The 19,486-nt window shown below is 46.3% G+C and overlaps 2 protein-coding genes across 2 annotated transcripts in view; one reads left to right on the forward strand and one right to left on the reverse strand.

Moving 5' to 3' along the window:
• The window catches only part of LOC111845838 (rho GTPase-activating protein 39-like), an 82,299-nt gene that overhangs the window by 53,050 nt on the left and 9,763 nt on the right, over nt 1–19,486 (reverse strand). The gene's annotated exons all lie outside the window — the stretch shown is intronic.
• Nucleotides 10,417–17,827, forward strand: LOC111845989 (vimentin-like). The gene is made up of 9 exons (XM_023815777.2): nt 10,417–11,055; nt 11,247–11,307; nt 12,068–12,163; nt 13,108–13,269; nt 13,855–13,980; nt 14,540–14,760; nt 15,216–15,259; nt 15,384–15,469; nt 15,895–17,827. The coding sequence occupies exons 1-9, from the start codon at nt 10,532–10,534 to the stop codon at nt 15,925–15,927; spliced, it is 1,353 nt and encodes a 450-aa protein (XP_023671545.1). The 5' UTR covers nt 10,417–10,531; the 3' UTR covers nt 15,928–17,827.

Consider the following 19,486-nt stretch of genomic DNA (forward strand, 5'->3'; position numbering starts at 1 on the left):
GCTCTTGACTGCGGGTGTACAGGGGGAGAGCTTGAAATTCGGGGCCCCCTGGCAAAATGTCAATTAAAATGTCAAATTCAATTGGCAGAGCAGAGGTAGGCATATAATGTTCCCCAATCATGTAATATATTTCATATGTTTGCGCATCTGTGTGTGTGTGTGTGTGTGTGTGTGTGTGTGTGTGTTTTGCATATATTACATTATGGGGATAAAAACCTGTCATTTTCATGTTGTGGGGACCATTGTTTTGCAAATGAATTAGGCCATGAGGAGGATCACATGGTCTGTTATGGAGCATTGCTTGTGTTATAAAACCAAAAAAAGTTGCTACTATTTCTGACATGAGCCTCTAATCCCCAAGGAGAAAGTTTTAGAAAAATGGGGGCCACTCTGCTAAGGAGTCACGGATGTTTAGAACCGCTGGAGGTGAGGTGAGGTAGACAGTTAATCGTTTCCTATTAGCAACAGACACAGCGATAGCAGATGAAAGGTCCTGACTCCAGGACAGAGAAGGGTTTCAGTTGAGTTTCCACGGAGACCAGCGAAGACCAGAGGGCTGATTCATGATCACGAGCAGTGCGGCGAAAGGGTTCCGCAAAAAGGGCCCTGCACAGCTGTTCTGGAACACGACCGCTCACCACGAGACCTGGCGGGATAGCTCAGAGCTTTGTGGTCTCGTCTGAGTGGAGAAGTGGGGCCCAGACACCTCTTAAGGAGATCTCGCTGTCATGGAAACGGAGTTTAATACCCCCCCTGATGACAGAATACTCAAAAATAAGGTGCAAATACCAGAGGTCGCCTGTCACCTTCCTCAAAATGATGAAAGAAACACCTTCTGTCTGTAACACCAAAAGTCAAAATGTATCCCATAATAAGAAGCCCGATTTCTATGCCCCGCAGCACACATCTGGTAATCGTCAGAATTAATGATGACTCTTAATTAAAAATATTCTTTCTCATACTCTCCAAAGCTTGAAGAAAAAAACAATATCCAGTCTGACCGTGCCAAAATGTATGAAAGCGAACTGTAAACTAGTTGCGAAAAATTTTCTGCAGGGTTATAAAACTTTTTTCAGCACAATAACGTTTTATGATACATGTTAGAACATTTGTGTGTGCGCTGACGTCAGCGTCACTGTACAAACCCTACGGGCGTGAAGTGAACATCAGGAACAATTTTCATGGCAAAAAAGGATTGTGGGTAACTGTGATCCTGACCTCCAACATGCGGACTGCAGATAAAGCTTCAAAACTCCTTTGATAACATTTTCACTGTTTGGTGAATGTCTTAAGAAATCAGAGATGCTAACCTCCAACATGTGTATCTACAGATGACCGGCAAACATCTCCGCCTCCCGCGAGTTTGAAGAGGGGTGAGGCATGAGCAGGTATGTCTGCAGGGGACAGGGATCCAATCCAGAAGGTACTTAAGATATTTTGTGCTACAATGACTAGTAAAGGTGCCTCCTTATCTTCCCTGAATGTCATCATGTTGCACGATGGTCCTTGAATAGTCTTATTAGGTTCTTGCTCTGTTAGAAGTTGTTGTGTAGTTCCTGCTCTGATTCTGCTTACACTCGTACCTGGACATTCACTGGATGCTCAGCCAAGCTGCACTTATGCCTATTCGACTCCTTGACAGATGAATGTTTGTAATGTGCTATTTACCAAACTTGTACGTCACTTTGAACAAAAGTGTCTGCTAAATATGTAAATTTGACATAAAGCCGTCCTGTTACGTGAGCGGGGAAACGGACATCCTGGGGTGGGGTTTAATCAGCTGATGAGTCCACAGATCACCTGTATCCTAAGTTCCTAACAGACTGGCATCATGAAAAATAATTCCTACATATGCCCAGACCCTGACGGTCCCAGTTGCAGCCCGTCCATGACCCAAGATCTGGTTTGATTTCGTGTACCTGTATCTGCTGAAATGGACGCCCTTTACCCTTTCTTATCTGTGGCATTGGAGGCTAGAACAGGCCACAGCATTCATAATATACCATGGGGGTTCCTCTTATCTCAGGTGGACCCAATGCTGAAGGGAACCTGAACATTCAATTTTCACGCTTAACCAACCAGAGCGACACGGGTCCCAGCAAGCAGAACCCCAAGTGACCTGTTAAACAGAGACAGTGAAAGGTGACTACAAGGCCCATGTGCCGAGAGCTCCAAAGGAGCCTGAAGGCTGATCTCCCCCAGGATATCCACCCCCCGGCCCCCCCTGTCCAGGTTCAGAACAGGCCTCTGTTTTATATTAGTCAGGAATGACGGCAAACAACCATGAGTGAGCAAGATTCGATTTTCCAGCTGGAGTCCTTCTGATGCTGTAAGAGAACAGGAACAACGCAAGCTTTCTTCTGCAGAGTTTCCACCAGAAGTAAAGTGCATGAGGCATCCACCCTCCTGGCATCAAGCGGAACTGGTGAGGGAGAGAGAGGCACGTCACCGAGAACGGGAGCGGCTCCCAGAAGCAGACCTCAAAGCTTGTTATGTCGCCTCTGTATCTCCGTCCGCCTTGTGGTCGACACATCTTGTGATCTTCTTCCCAAAATGTACTTTCTGCCGCGTCTGCCCACTGATGCCCAGCATCTGCTCACAAGCCTTTTCTACCCACCACACATGCTTCTAGAACCTTCCTTCCCGCACGCGCTCCGTGCTGCGTGGTCCCCCTGGTATGTGATCTCGCTGACCTTCTCCCGAGATCTGCCCTGTGAGTCTTCAAGGGCGACGTTTTCCCCTTTATGCCAATTCAACAGATCGTTGCATATTTCACTAAGGCGGGTTTGAAACGAGCATGTTTTGTAAAACGCTTCAAGGACAAGTAGTAAAACATGCATCAATATTTATGTACCTTTCAACAAGGACTTGTCAGACTAAAAAAAAAAAATATCTATACAAGTATTGTACTGGGAATAAAATACAGAAAAAGGGAATTAGTTTAGACAGAATCAGAGTCAGCCAGGCCGACATACCAGGTCCCGAGTAAGAGGGCCATACATTTTTTTGCTTGGAGATCCTTCACATTTGTTAAGTCACCCTGAACACAGCCCAGTCTCCTCCCCCTTTACTTCATGCTTGCGGTTTTCACATCCATCCACCGCTCCAGCTTTGTGCTGCTGCTAATTACCCCCAAACTGCAGAGCAGTGACCCCTGGGCATCAGAGATGAATGGACAGTTTGTCTGGAGATTGCTGCTGTCACTGGTGGCTTTTTTTGTCTCCAGCATGAGTTTTAAGAACGCTAAAAAGAACCGTCCCTCCCCAATTCTCTATACGGCCCTTTTTTGTTTCCCAGGAGGCTAATTAAACTGTCCAGCGCCCCCCCCCCGGAATGAGTCACCCTCCGATTTGCTCTGAAAAGCCCTCACTAGTTCATGGACAATGGCAGCAATGTTAAAAAACAGAGTTCTGTGCGAAAGTCTTAAGGCGTCAGAGAAAATGCTGCTCAAATTGCACTTAAGATGGTGCAAAACTACAGATTTCTGTCTGTCCATGTGTGTCAGTTTTGCCATTCCTCAGTCTCTCCTTAAGTCACCCCAGAATTTGCTGATTAATACAGCCGTCTGTTTGGCGGAACACGACCACTAGCACGCCCTGTTTAGCCAATCAGTACCTCATGAAGCAAATGAACTAATTAAGTTAATTAATTAAATGTCGCTGAAATTTAGCAAACACATGGTGCCCCTGAGCAGAGGCTTGGCACCCAAAGCAGTGCTCCTCCAGCCAGCCAACAAAGTCATCAGGAACTTTTTGGAGAAATTCACATTACGTTTCATTATACTCCTGTTTATTCGCAATTTAAAGTTAATCAGTCTCTTTCCCTAGCAAACGTGTACTCTCTGCCCAGATAAATAGCGTTAAAATTGATTTTTCTTGGCGACCTAAGACTTCTGGACAGTACTGTGAGTGCTGAGTGCTGAGTGCTGCGTAGGGGGGGGAGGGGACAAATGAGGACTGGGGGGCGGAGTCAAGCAGGACATAAGGCTCAGCCATGGGCGGGGTGGGGGGGATTGCACGCGGTGTGAACAGCCTGGTTTCCAGGGCAACGACATTAACGATGCCTTCTGGTTTAATGCTATATTACCTTTTACTGTTCACTTTCCAGGTTATGGATCAGGCTGTATTAATTATCAGCCAGGAGTGCGGAGCACAGACTACTCCGAATATGGAAAATATGACTCATTAAAAGTACTGGCCTTTAAAGGTGTTTATATAGAATGAGGCCTATGGCAAACATTTATTATTTACATATGTTCTGTACATCATGGAAAAGAAAGCCATATGATGACCAATATATTTCATGGATAAAGAATTCCCTGTACCAGCTGCAAATGCAAACCTATATATTCCCATTCACTAACTAATAAGCTAATTTGATTGGTTAATTATAAATGAACCATGCATCCTTCATGGACTCTGATAGGACAGACAGTTACAGATTCAAATGCAGGTTGATTAAGGTTGGCCTGACTGAGAAACCGGACAGCGGACAGACGGACGAGTGCGGGAAGTGAATTAACGTGTTACCTGTCTTTTCAGGACAGAACAGCGCAGCATGAAGATAAGATAAAATAAAACTTTATTCATCTCAGAGGAAATTGCTGCACCAAGACATAGCTCTGACTGTGCAGCACTTAAAAAGAGCTGCACAGAGCTTAAAAATACCAAAAATAAAGTATACAACATAAAACAATAAATACAATATAATACAAAACGAAATAATGGTATGATACAAGCAGAACACAATACATGTATGATACAAATATAAAAAAGGATAAACAGATCAGGAATGTAACTAAATTGGGTGTGTGCATGTGCAAAAGGCGTAGACAAGGAAGGGGTGTTGGAGGGAGGCCCAGCATTTAAAGGGGCCCTGGTCTACGTAAAATTATATGTGTGTGTGTGTGTGTGTGTGTGTGTGGGGGGGGGTTGCTCAAGGTAAGATTTTGTGAGGGATCCAGAATTTCTAGGTACCCCCTGAAAATTGTCCTGTATATTGTGCAAAATACAGGGTAATAAAACACGCGCCATGGAGACCAGCGGGGGCGCTGTTTGCTACGGGCCCGTCCCGTATTCAGTGAGGTGGGTCAAACTACCAACAAGCAGAGGACCAGAACCACTGCAGGGGCAGCTGGCTCTGCCAAATCACCCTCAGGCCTGATTGAATTTACTCCTGTATGTAAGCTGGGAGTGCGAGCCAGACGAATGACATCAACGTGTGACGTCACCTAGGTAACCTCCAGGGACGGCCACACGTGACCTCACACACACACAGGCCGACATTCTCACACTTCGGTGCATTTTACAGATGGCGTCCTCCATTAAGGAGGAAGCATGAGAAATTCAATTCCTGATTTCCTGATGTGAAAACAGCCACATTGCTGCAAGCGATATTGGAGATGTTTCCCGAGACCGTCCATCGATGTGACCACCAAAAAGTGGGCTTTAGCCTTTACCGTTTGTCCTCAACCGACATTTTAAATCCTCAATTCCAGGACCATCCCCCTGCCCCCACTTTTGGTGAGGGCCGTAGTCCGTTATTTTCCATTTGATCATTTTATCCTATCGGATATGGGAATTGTTAAAGATTGTCTTTCCTTTGTCCAGTTATGCTAGCGAAAAGGCTGTCTCCTGGCTGAGAGCCACAGGTTTTTTGAATATCCTAATATAAAAATTGATGGAAGAAGACGATTTATAAAGACCCTTAAAAATAAATATATTGCAATTTTGAATGTATTGCTAATCGGCTCATAAATGATCGTAAGCGAATATATCTAGGGATTTTGGAACGTATGTCTGAAATGAAAACAACAGGAGTTCCCTTTGGTTGCACAGATTTTTGTTCGGAGTATCCAGGAGTCTACAGAATCTATTTTGTTTGGCACCATTAAATGTGCCCAAAGGATTATGGGTAAATCTGCCAAAAGAATTATGGGTAAATGTGTCAGACGGATTATGGAGGACCCCTCACATCCTGCGCATGGTTCATTTCAGCTACTTCCCTCAGGTACATGAGACAAATCAGTCACCACAAAAGCAACACGCTTCAAGAACAGCTTCCACCCCAGAACATCAGACTCCTTGACAGCTCAATCTGCTTGCAATCTCACGATACTGCAACATTTCCACCATTTCAAAGTTTACATTCGCATCAGCACAGACGCCTGACAACCTGCTAATAATTGCATGTTTATGTATGTCACGTGTCTGTTATGCATACATATAGATGTATGATGTCTGTGTCAGCGTTCTGCGTTGCACAAAATCTAGAATCTGCACAAACTACCTTATTAATCATTTACCTTGCATTTACTCCTCTCTGCTGTGTATCTCGCGTCCCGTGTTTCTGCTTCCTCCACGTTACGCCCTAATCGCTAGTTTTCTGTTGTCGCGTTGCGCCAATAATAATTCCCACCAGCCTCGGTCGTGTGGCAATAAAGATTCTGATTGACCAGATGGCCGTCATTCCCTCTCACTGCAGTGTCGGGTAGCTGGGGGTCTGCTGATCACGGGGAAAAAAGGCACCTTTGGGCTAGGGTGGGGGGGGGGACACCTCTGCCAGCTGAAATGACTCTGCCCGGGCAGAGGAGATGAGTCAGGGGGGTGGCTTCCCACCCCCTAAGAAGTGCTGAGTCTTACTCTTTATAGCCCACTTTGTACAATCTTGAGGCTGAAGGCGTTTTATTGCAGCATACAGATCACCACTGGCCAGCCCTGAAGCCTGGGGGGGGGGGATTTTAGTGCTTTAATAGTGGATGCACAAAGGGTCACAATTCTACTCAGGTCCATCACTATTAAATACTGAAATCAGCACGTATTATTATTTTGGCAAATAAAAATGGTTCCGTTCTATTTACCGTAAAGCTGGAAAAAAACGCTACCAAAGTTTTGTCCAAAATTTTATTCTCATATCATAACCTGAACGTGTCTGCGAGTACAGATTGACATTTATTCTGTTAGAGTTTTTCATCCATTCATTCAGGCAGAAGTCAGCATGAATTTACCCACCATATGTCTGTGAAAGCATCTTAGCTTAGCAGCTACTCAGAGTTTCCAAGGTAAATGGTCGACTAATAGCCACGTCGGTTTTTAGGTGAGCAGAGTGTGATCGACCTCGACGGACACCAGAGCAGAGGATGGTGGAGATGGTAAATAAACTGGTTGATCTCACTCCACTGCTGCCTACAGAGATCATCACTGGCCGTCGGCCCGGTAACTGCCGTGACCCTGCCACTCCCACCCCTGGCCTCCATCTCAGTCAGTCTGCCCTTTCCGCATGGCTGCCTGGTCCTGGTTCCCTAGGATCTTCATCCCAAGCCAAATGCCCCCGCCTCAGTCCAGCCAGCGGTCCACCAGCCTGCTCCAGTACATTTGATAGGACGCCAATCTGTCGTGAACCTTACACTGAAGGGTTCATCTGACACATGTAATTGGACGAACAGCATGGCAGTAGCCAATGGCTTTTGTGCGGAGTACCATGTGGTCTCGACCTCAATCCGGCGCCCCGAGCGGCTGTGGTAAGGCCAGTCGATCCGCCTCAGCTCCCAGGCTGGCTTCTTTAATCATCATTACTGCACACTGGGGCGTCAGAGGGGTGTGGATATCCTGGCAGATTCAGGGGGCCCCCACTTAACAGGGGCCCTTGGATACATAAAATTGGGCATAGGGGCCCAGAATATCTAGGTACAGCCTTGACTGCACACGACCCAGATCTACCGTTTCAGGGGCCCTAGGCAGCCCCATAGCCAGAAATCAGAAAACCATTTCGGGGGAGGTCCCCCTAGGTAGATTTCAATGATTGGGGGGGGGGGGATCCCCACAGTAGATTTTGCAGGGCCCCCCTGCTGTTGGTCTGGGCCCCTTTCTGCATCCTCTCAATGTTCTGTTAACGACGACGGCCGCTGACCCCCCATCTTTCCCCCCACAATACAATATGAACATAAATATTCAGGCAGAAGGTTGACACCCCTTCCCGGATGGACATTCAGGTACTAGCAAAGACACAAATAATGAAGGGGATCGGTTTTATGTAATTCATTCTGCTAATACATGTGAAACCTATTCTGTAATGCATTTATTAAGACCGAGTTTCAATGTTGATATTCTGTTTGGTATCTAGCGATGTGTAATTCCGTGTAAAAATGAATAAGAAAGCCACATCATTTTCACTTTATTGAAGAGTTTCCTGGAATTAGATAGAGCTCTGCGGCTGGCACACTGAGGTGGGGGGGGGGGGGGGGGGGTGGTACATTTGAAAGAGGAAGAGACCTCACACCCCCAGCGGCGCCACGCCCTCTACAGTGGTTTGAAGTGAAACTTCATTCAAGGACTGCATGGAGGAAGTGGAGCAGACCCGAGGCAAGGATCTGTGCCAGCGAACGACAGCGAAGTCGCCAAGCCGATGAAGGCCGTGAGGGAGATGGGGCAAGTCAAAGATCGGCGCCTGGCCAAGACCCCTGATATGTCTCCCAGGGTCATCTGGCACAGGGCAGCTGAGAATGCTTCTGAGTGAAAAGGGGTTAGACACAAGGCATAGACGGATACATAAACACTCCAGAGGTTTGACAGACATCTATTAGTTGGAGGCAAAGTCCGTTTCCTCTGGACTCCCCATCCTACTATGATGACCCCATTTGAACCGGACCATAATGCAAGGATTAATTTGTGCATGCAGCGTTTGGACTGGCATTGCAACTCGCCACACACTGACTCTCTCCCTCGCGGGCCTGAGCAGCTCGCGGCCCTGTGGTTTCCCTTCTGCAAAAAACATGGCATGGATTTATTTCAAGGGTGAAAAACCATTTGAAATGCTGAAATCGAATTTGGCAGGCGAAAGACCATAAAACACGGGCTGAAATGTCTTCAGTGGCCTGATTCCAGTTCAGTTTAATCTGAATCCTCAAACAATAAAGCCCCATTAAAATAAAAATAAAAATCTGCATGCATTTTCAGCTGGGATATCATAGCGATATAACTCTAAATGAGAAAATGACTTCCCATACTCTGATGCAGCCTGAAATGCAGAGCAGGCGATTTCATTGAAGCCTGTTTTGAATTACCATTGTATAAAAGCAGCTTAGCAGGACAGTTTCTGACATAAGTCCATACAGATTACAGAGGGGATACTTTGTGTGAATTTCTGGGAAAGACCTTTTCTATCTTTCGCCAGCTATCGAAAATACAGTGATCGGTGTTTTATTTAAGCATATTGTTGCTTATTTTAGCTGACTGCGTGTAACAGTTTTTGATGAATGGACTTTATTAAACCGTTTGCTGGAGTGACCTCTCCAGCAGCACAGATACTATTTACTTCTGCAGTGCAGTATTTATGAGATTTTGCACCTCTGGAAAACGGTCTGGTTTTATTTCAATTCTATTATATCACTTTGGCCAGCAATCATCGGACACAAAACACACAAACGTAAACAGCAGAAGCTAAGCATTAATGATAAACGGGCCATTTTATGCTATATCACTGCAACAGCGGTACAAATTGCGTTATCTCCACAATAGCGCGTTACGACGAATCTCACGTACGTGGGTGCCTTGCAGCGTACAGTATTTCAATCGGCTGTGTCTCTGCCAGCAATTGCCGCTGCCATTGAAAAAAGTGTCAACCACGTAAAACTACAATGACTTTGCATTGTTATTTTCGTCTTTTTTTTGCAGCGTACCCTCTGACTTGCTCTTCCATCATGACAGCTGCAGTGAAATTAGTTGCGCCCTTCCTCTTTAACGCCTGATGCGTGCATTCTAGTAACAGAGGGGAAATAACCTAGTTGCTAGGTGACATCACAAATAAGTTTGTCGCCGGGTATCTAACTTCTGTTAGTCGCAGGAAACCTCAAAATACCCAAGACTGCAATGTTTACACCCGTCTCTATGGTACCAAGTTACGACAGTGTTAGGCAATATGATCATCAAGTTTTCTAAATCAAAGGAGCGCGTGCATTATATGCGTTTACGGAGTAATTAATTGATCCCAAATGTTTATCAGAAAACAATGCGTATCTTCATTATCCTTTGCAAAATGAGAACTCATATTCAATATTGCACCGTAACTGCACGCTGCATTTTTAATTCATTTGATCGAAATTATTTCTTATATCTTAGGCTATTAAGTTGAAATATTAAATCCGATTGTAAGTCGGAGACTAATGGATATCTGCAGCCGATGAGCACCAGATATAACCCATCCCTGAGTTATGCTTCAACTGACCTCCCGGTTACACCTACTACAGTTAAATGAAAATGCACTTATATCGCAGATAACGTGTGCAGGGGGTTGGGTCTGCAGGGCTATGAGAAGGTGGGGATTAAGCACTCCCAGCTCCGAACTCGCCCAGGACCAGATAACAGGCTCCTCTTCATGCCACTCAAACACCCCGCTCGGGTTATGACTATAAAGGCGGCTTCCTCCTGCAGATCGTCCTTCTTCGGGCAACCAAGGTGAACGCTGGTACGTTTGAGTAGAGGACCATACGACAGAAAACTTTTCTACCTTTTTCAGAAGAGCAAAGGATTACAAAATGGCTTACAGGAGACAGCAATCTTCTTACAAGAAGATGTTCGGCGGAGATAAACCCGTCACGGTTCGGTCCAGCATTTCTAGCCGCAGTTACTCCATCCCGGTGCGCTCCAGGGGGTCCTGGACTTCATCCGCACCCCCGAACATCTACGCCTCCAGCTCCTCCAGGCTGCGCAGCAGCGCGCCGCTGCCCAAGCTCGCCTCCGAAAGCGTCGACTTCACCATCGCCGATGCCATAAACACCGAGTTCAAAGCCAACCGCACCAGCGAGAAGGCGCAGATGCAGCACCTGAACGACAGGTTCGCCAGCTACATCGAGAAGGTGCGATTCCTGGAGCAGCAGAACAAGATCCTGAACGGCGAATTGGAGCAGCTCCGGGGGAAGGGCACGTCCCGCATCGGGGACCTCTACGAGGAGGAGATGCGGGAGCTACGGCGACATGTGGACCAGCTCACCAACGAAAAAGCCAGGGTGGAGGTGGACCGGGACAACCTGGTTGAGGACATCGAAAGACTTAAGGAGAAGTACTGACTTTTCTCTTTACTAAACTTTTGTGGGTACTCTGCAATGTTTAGGAATAATAATTATTGTTATTGCCATCACAGTCATTATACATCACGTTATTAACACTCGGGACGTATAGCCTACTATAGAATACCTGACTCTAATTTTTAAAGCGGCCCTGGTATAGTGACTGCCTTTAATTTTGCTTTAGGCTGCAGGAGGAAGCGATTCAACGTGAGGAGGCTGAAAATACCATGCAGAGCTTCAGACAGGTATGACGGTATCACAAAGCGGTTTAGCCCGGTTATCTGATTCTCTGCTAAAGCTGATCGCACAGCGAAGTTCGCTTATTCTCCCAAACTTTAACTTGATTGGTTGACGGACTATTCTTATAGACTGCATCTAGCACGAGTATTTTCTGGTTTCCTGTGGTGATGTGTATATATTTATTTAGCTGTTTACCAGAAAAGAACCCTATACTACTGACGTATTGAGAGGTGAAACTTTTCAAGAATTGAAAAAAGAAATACAGTTGCTTTCGATTCAATCCCTTAAGATTACCATGTCTTGGGCGACTGAACCTACACAGACACAACTGACAAGAAAATTGAATGTTTAATAGCTGAGTAAAGCAATGAACGAAACGCAACCATAATAAGTACGTTTTTGAAATATTTCCCGGGTGGTTGCAGACAGTTGTACTGGGGAGAGCAGTCATTCTGGAGGATTGTTTACGGGAAACAACCGTGAGCTCATCCAGAGTTGCAGTATAACCCAGGATCTTCCAAACTGCGCACTGGTGTCTGGTCAGGGGTACAAGTGGCAAGAAAAAGCAGGGGGCGTGGCCAGGGCAGTGCAGGGCGGGGTTTATGTGAACAGGGTAACTGGAGCTTATCTGCTTCTGGTGTCTTTATTCTGACATTTTCAGTGAACGGTACCTCTGAAGTTTGCTGCAAAATGGAGGAATATGATAGTCAGGGGTGTGTTGTAAGTGATCATTGACGGTGTCCTTTCCTTGTCTCTGTCATGCAGGATGTGGACAGTGCCTCCCTGGCCCGCCTGGACCTGGAGCGCAAGGTGGAGTCTCTGCATGAGGAAATAATCTTTCTGAAGAAGCTCCATGATGAGGTAGGCCATTGAAACACCTCCTTCCTGCTAGCCCAACCCCACCATACACCCTCCCTGCTCTAACCTCCACCTACCAGGCTAACCACACCCCCTCCCAACCCTGCCCTGCATGCTCCATACACCACATCTACTCCCACTCCACTGCATCCATCACCAAACATACCATACCCACTCCCACTAACCACGCCCATTTGACAAAGCTCTGCCCACTACCAACACATGCCCATGCCTGACAATGCCCCGCCCACTCCGCACACCACGTCCATGCCTGACAATGCCCCGCCTACTCCACACACCACGCCCATGCCTGACAATGCCCCGTCCACTCCGCACACCACGCCCATGCCTGACAATGCCCCGCCCACTCCGCACACCACGCCCATGCCTGACAATGCCCCGCCCACTCCGCACACCACGCCCATGCCTGACAATGCCCCGCCCACTCCCACCACCATGCCCATGCCTGACAATGCCCCGCCTACTCCACACACCACGCCCATGCCTGACAATGCCCCGCCCACTCCGCACACCACGCCCATGCCTGACAATGCCCCGCCCACTCCCACCACCATGCCCATGCCTGACAATGCCCCGCCCACTCCGCACACCACGCCCATGCCTGACAATGCCCCGCCTACTCCACACACCACGCCCATGCCTGACAATGCCCCGCCCACTCCCACCACCATGCCCATGCCTGACAATGCCCCGCCCACTCCGCCCATGCCTGACAATGCCCCGCCCACTTCGCACACCACACCCATGCCTGACAATGCCCCGCCCACTCCCTACACCACCACTCCTGCCCCCTCTTTCCTCACGCTGCGTTTGGCACTGGCTAATCTGAGTTCTCCCTTGGTGCTGGCGCAGAAGGTGGTAGAACCCCTCTCAGAGGGGCTGGTATGAGCTGAACAGCCCCCAACCATGTCCCCACCCCTGCACAGGAACTGGCTGAGATGCAGACCCAGGTACAGGACCAGCACGTGCAGATGGAAATGGAGGTGGTGAAGCCCGACCTGACCACCGCTCTGCGTGACGTCCGGGTGCAGTATGAGAACCTGGCGGCCAAGAACCTGCAGGAGTCTGAAGACTGGTACAAGTCCAAGGTGAGAACCTCTTTTCCTGTATTTTCTATATTTTCTCTATATTACATTTTTGTTTTACTCTCAGGGGCAATTCTTATTTTTTTAAGCTAATTCATACAAAAGAGCCAACCTTAGTCAATGACGTGTTTTGAATTGGTGAGTGACAGGGGAGGGGGGCACTCCGGGGGCCAATCAGCTTTCAGCCCCGCCCCTGTATCCACCCCTGCTCACTCTTTCACTCTCTTCCTCCTGTTCTCTCCTTCTCCTCCCTGCATCAGCCTTTCTGACATATCGCCCCCTGACAGTCTTCTTTTGAATGTCAATTTATTGTGTATGTTCAATATCAACATTGCTGTTTTCAGTTTCTTTTCAGATATTAAAAGGGTTTTGTGTATTTTTTCCAAGTATTTAGAGTAATGAATAATCATTACAAAGCAAATCAAGTACCGAAATTAGAAGGACAGTTCTCTCTGTGTCTTACTTTTCACAGTGCTGCTGGTTATATGTTTGACCTGGCTAAACTCATTAATAAGGCAGGCAGAGATCATGCTGGTGCCCCCAACCCCCCCCCCCCCCCCCAACCTTTCACCTCCTCCTCATCCACAGTACAACGACCTCTCTGAGGCGGCGGCCCGCAATGCGGAGGCCATCCGGCAGGCTAAGCAGGACGCCAACGATTACCGGCGACAGGTGCAGACGCTCACCTGCGAGGTGGACGCCCTCAAGGGGATGGTGAGTGACCCCCCCCCCCCCCCCGCATCCCCCCTCCCATCCCGCTGCCGTTCGCCATCCACTTTCCCAGAGCAGAGGCACTCCCAAAGATTTGCGTTTTTCCATTTATGTCATACTCATAGATGCTTCTGTACCCCAGGGTGAGCTGTGTGGGAGGGGGGGGGGCGGGGGCCCGGTTGGCATCTCGTACTTCATTCGCCCTCTGGTTACGGCGATCAGTGTGTGTTACGTTTTCTATTAAATTTAAACTCTAAATGATAGAAGTGTGACAAACTGTATTCAGATACGCATGTATTACAATCTCCAGTCTTCGGAAACCATTTATTCGGATTCATTTACGTTTGGATCACGTTGCCAGGTGCTGTTATTCGGCGATAATCACATGGGGTAGAAGCTGCAGCTACGCTCAGCTCAGTGTCGAAAGGACAACAGTCGTAGCACTGCATGCTAACAGTTAGCATTAGCGAAGATTGAGACACAATCTGGCAACCATGGTATAATCTAAAGGCAGGGTCCCCCCCCCCACCCCTAAACCTAAACACCACCCATCTACTACTAGAATAAGTCCCTGGAGCGGCAAATGAGGGAGATGGAGGAGAACTTCTCCTTGGAGACCAACAACTACCAGGACACCATCGCGCGCCTGGAGGAGGACATCCACAACATGAAGGATGAGATGGCGCGTCACCTGCGCGAGTACCAGGACCTGCTCAACGTCAAGATGGCGCTGGACATCGAGATCGCCACGTACAGGAAGCTTCTGGAGGGCGAGGAAAGCCGGTGATGTCATATACTGAGCACAATGCTGAGAATTTAGGATGCTGGCACTTTCAGACCGTGTTGCTGCATCAACACAAAAGAAAATCACCAGCAAATAGATTATAAAATACGAAATCATGGATGAGCATTGCTTTTCAGTGCTTGCAGTCAGAAATCTCACATTAGTGCATAATGTAGTGCATTATTATAAAATTCATTCATTTGTTTGTTACTTTGTGCTGCTATACCTAGTAGACATTCTAGAAGCCGAATCTCTGACACTAGGCCATAGATGCATAGCATTTTGGGGGTGTTTATGGTTGAGGGATTATGACAGGGTTGAGGTCATGACCGATAGCCTTAGATGGTGGTAATTAATGTGGAGAAGCTCGAGATTCCTTGCATCTTAACAGCTGTGAATGTGCAGTATATGTGTATTGAATTACACTTCCCTTCTTCTCTGCTTTTCCCCATAGCATCAGCACTCCTCTGCCCAACTTTGCTGCTTTCAACCTGAAAGGTACCTCCCCCCCGCGTCCTATTTCATTTAAAGCTAAAGCTAATATCTTATGAATCTTCACGGCGCTGTCCGCAGAGGAAGGAAAGTTCCGTGAGTCACCATGCCACCTTATCTGTCCATACAGACGCCATCCTCGAGGCCAAGCCCATGATTGACAGCTATACATCCAAGAAGGTTGTTATTAAGACCATTGAGACCAGAGATGGCGAGGTAAGGATGTCATGTCAGGCCCCATCACGATGAAACCCCAATCCCATAAAAATAACGGAATACAGATGTCTGCAAGATAATGCACAGAAAAAAACAACCAGTGATGATAAATGTATAAGAACACACTGATCGTGCAAAAAAGAAATGCATGCATAGGCTGCAAAAGTCAAAATAGGACAGATATTTTGTAAACGACAATCTTCCATCTGTTCCTGAGTCTTGCTTCTTCCATTTGCGGAAATGCGCAAGTGAAAGAATTAGACGAGTGACATTTGGCCGCACGGGTCACAGAGAGTGACACACGTGAGACGAGCCATGGACAAAAGGTGGAGGAAAACGGGGAGGTCTGTGCCCTTGCTGCTGTAGACCACACAGCCAGCCTCTTAACCCTCTCCATTCCCCACCCCCGCCTCCACGCCAAACAGGTGCTCAACGAGTCCCTCGATGACCTGGAGTGAACCCTCGGACATGGAGAGCGAGGAAATGGCAACTGTGAAACAAACGGCAATGGTGGACATGCACTTCCGGAGGGAGAGAACTAGGAAAGAAAACTACGTTTTAAAGATGAAATAAGACAGAAACAAAAGCTTTAAAGTGCCTTCTGTTAGGTGTAGGTGCTGTAGGCATGAACTATAGCTTTGAAGAACAATCCTTTTAGCAAAATTTATATTCAGACACAGACTAAATACCAAATACACAACAGCAATAATTTCTGCACTAGTAGACATTTTCATTAAGAGCTTTTTTTTGCCACACAGAGCACAACAAACTGTACACCAATAAATCTTTGAAAAAACTTCACTGTTTCTTTAAAGTACTATCCTCTATTAGTGTGAATCGTGTGAGACAAAATTCTGAACTGTCTATTTGAGGAAGGAATCAGTAGGTCTAATGGAGGTAAATAATTCACATTGTGTGGGACTATTATGGCCTAAAATATGCCTTTGGGCTTCTTAAAACTCCGGCTTTATTCAACACAATAAAGATTTGTTATTCAGTCAGCTCTCCCTCTGACACGCACTTGCCTGACAGCCAAATCACATAGGATACACGTTTAATCGAGTTACACTCTGCAAGTCCAGCAACTGGAGTGAGTTTCTAAGGTGTTTTGCCCTAAAATAAAATACAGACTGTTCTCACGTACAGAAACATGTACAGGTGGCACGGTGACTCAGTGGTTTGTACTTTTGCCTCACACCTCTGGGACCCGGGTTCGAGTCTCTGCCAGGGTTCCATGTGTGTGGAGTTTGCATGGTCTCTCTGTGTCATGGTGGGGTTTCCTCTACAGTATGTATTCCGGTCCCCTCCCCCCATAGTTCAAGAACATGCCGAGGCTGATTTGAGTTACCAAATTGCCCATAGGTGTATAAGTGTGGCCTGTGAGGAGTTGGAGCCCCATCCTGGGTTGTTCCCTGCCTTGTATCTGTAGCGTCCAACATAGGCTCTGGAAAATAGATGGATGGGTTATTTTAATGCATAAAAAAGGTTTGTTTGTGGTGCGATGAAATAAAATATATCACTTGATTAGTCCAACCGGCAGTTAAGATGTCTAATCAAAAAAAATTTTAAATCAAAGTAATAGATGCATCTTAGTAATGAGGCAGATTCCAGGACAATTGGGGCAAAACCTATACTGTGCTTTTGTCCCCAGGCACTTAATCTAACATCCGTAATTCGTGGGTCACTGAAATAGAGTGTAGCTTAACAGAGGATGATAAATCAAATCACCAGGAACCGGTACCAAGAATTTGGCAACAACCAATAATTATTAGGCCATTTTGTCACATGACTACAACTCAGAAGAGTGAATATGTTCATCCAGCTTACAGTAAAATCTTAAGTAGCTGATAGAAATGAAGGGTTTTTCCTGCCTGATGAATAGAATGGATTGAGGTTTTTTTTTACTGCCTTAGTCATCTAACGGGCACGGAATAACCCTCTACAAGGCAGCGTGGGAAAAGCCAAGACGATCGATGGAACGAGCCGTCCGCATAATTAAAGATTGTTCTGATAATATGATGCACGCATTGTGAACTAATGCAATTAAATCCTAGGCAGAAGAGTATAGAGAGAGAGAGAAGAGAGTCGATATCATGATTTTAGGTCGCTGTTGAGTCAAGCCTGTCAACCTGCAGTTGACATGCGTAATATGTGTATTCGTGCAGAGACACATTGACATAGTCAGAGGGCCCTGAGCAAATTTCGTTAACCTTGATATCCTGTTTGGGTCGGCACCAACCCGCTTGTAAGTTTAAAATGCATAAAAGCACCACAAAATCTGTGTATTGTATCAAGGCTTTTTGACTTTGTCAGGAACCTCTATTTAAACAAAATAATAAAAAAATAACTAAATTATAACAGCTCTGTTTTTTTCCCCACTAGGCATGTAAGGCAAGATAAGACCAATTCAGTTTATTTATATAATTCTCTTGAGGTTTATTTACCATTATTTTTTTTTTATTGAAAACGAGAGGTATGCCGTCAAAAGAAAGGTCCAGAAAGCCACACCAAAAATATTAAAACCAGTCTTTTCATGGATAAGGAAGCCTAACAAGGTAACCAAGAAGTAAGAAACAAATTAGATGATAAATAATTGTTTTGAGGGTATTTTATGGCTGATTTATGACACGGGTCGGCACTGACCCGTTTAATATAAGAGATAGGAACAGAAAGCTAACATAGGACTAAGGAGGGGGGGGGGGGGTTCTCCCATAATGGCTGTTTTATGTAGGACAGTAATGTGACAGTTGTTAAAATCGTTATCAGTAGTTTTATGCGAGAGCATAAAAGTCAGGCCTACAGTGAGCCCCGATAGTTAAGTCTTGCTCTGACTCCTCTGTCCCATGGGGTAATCCCAGGCACCCTTTGCCCTAAAAGCCTTCCTCCTCTGCCCCCCATAAGACTGCATGACCGTCACAAGACGTGTGACTCACGCTGAACCGCAGAATCCTGAAACAGACACGATGCTTCAAGCGCATTTGAAAACCAACATTTCATGCCCCGAATCTCTTGATAGGACGACTGCTTCGAGACCGCCACCCCCCCGGATTGGTCTTAAGTATGAAACTGTGGAATGGCCACACCCCTACAAGTCAGAGACACCCTGCCCAATCATGTCAGTCCATTTAGTGCATGATGTTCACCCTACAGTCGAAAGCTTACAGTGTTAATTGTAATCCCAAAATTCAATCCACATTAAAGTAAAACCGAATCGGCAACTATAAAATAAATAGTACAATGAAACAAATAAAAATGACATACAACTAAATGTTCTTTTATGTTATGTTCACTATGGGAGCGTTTCCATCTACTTCAAGTAGCCTAATTCATGCCCATAAACCAAAGTACAGCTCTTACATTCATTTTATAAGGTCGCCCTCCACTGGCAGCACCTGGAACTGCATGATGCTGCGATAATATTCCTACGCATAAGATTAGACACATTCTTAACATTAGACATATTAGGCGGTTCTATACCAGTCTATTTTTTGTCTCACTGCCCCTGAAAAATAGTTTTGCTCAAATCCTCTAGCGATTCGTACCGGATTTTTGTATACATTTCGTACCCCCAAATCGACAAACTTTACTATGGGGAGCCCCCCCAGCTCTCGGCAAATTAAAATCATGGGTGGGGGGTGTACCGTCCCGTATTTCTTTAGGATCCACGTGCAAATGCATATTATAGTACATAAATATACGATAATAAACCCTGAAGCTTGTAACTTAATTAAAGAGCTCCGGGGTTTGTGCCTCTGGAGGCCTGTAGGCTCAGCGGATCTGTCGGGAAGAGTTTTTTTTTCCCAATTCTGGTTTAATTTGTCATCCGGTCAGTGGTTCCTGAGATTCACGGTTTCTTTTTTTCAATCACAATGCTGACAAGACTGCTGTCCATGGTACTACACCGCCCCCACCCCCCCACTGCCTGAAGTGGTACTGTTTGGACAGCTGCTTAAGATTAGGAACTTCCTATTGGCTGGACTGGCTCTGATTGTAGAGCGTCACATGGCTCTGGACTTC

This window comes from Paramormyrops kingsleyae, chromosome 4 (genome assembly GCF_048594095.1).
Source record: "Paramormyrops kingsleyae isolate MSU_618 chromosome 4, PKINGS_0.4, whole genome shotgun sequence".
Taxonomy (NCBI): Eukaryota; Metazoa; Chordata; class Actinopteri; order Osteoglossiformes; family Mormyridae; genus Paramormyrops; species Paramormyrops kingsleyae.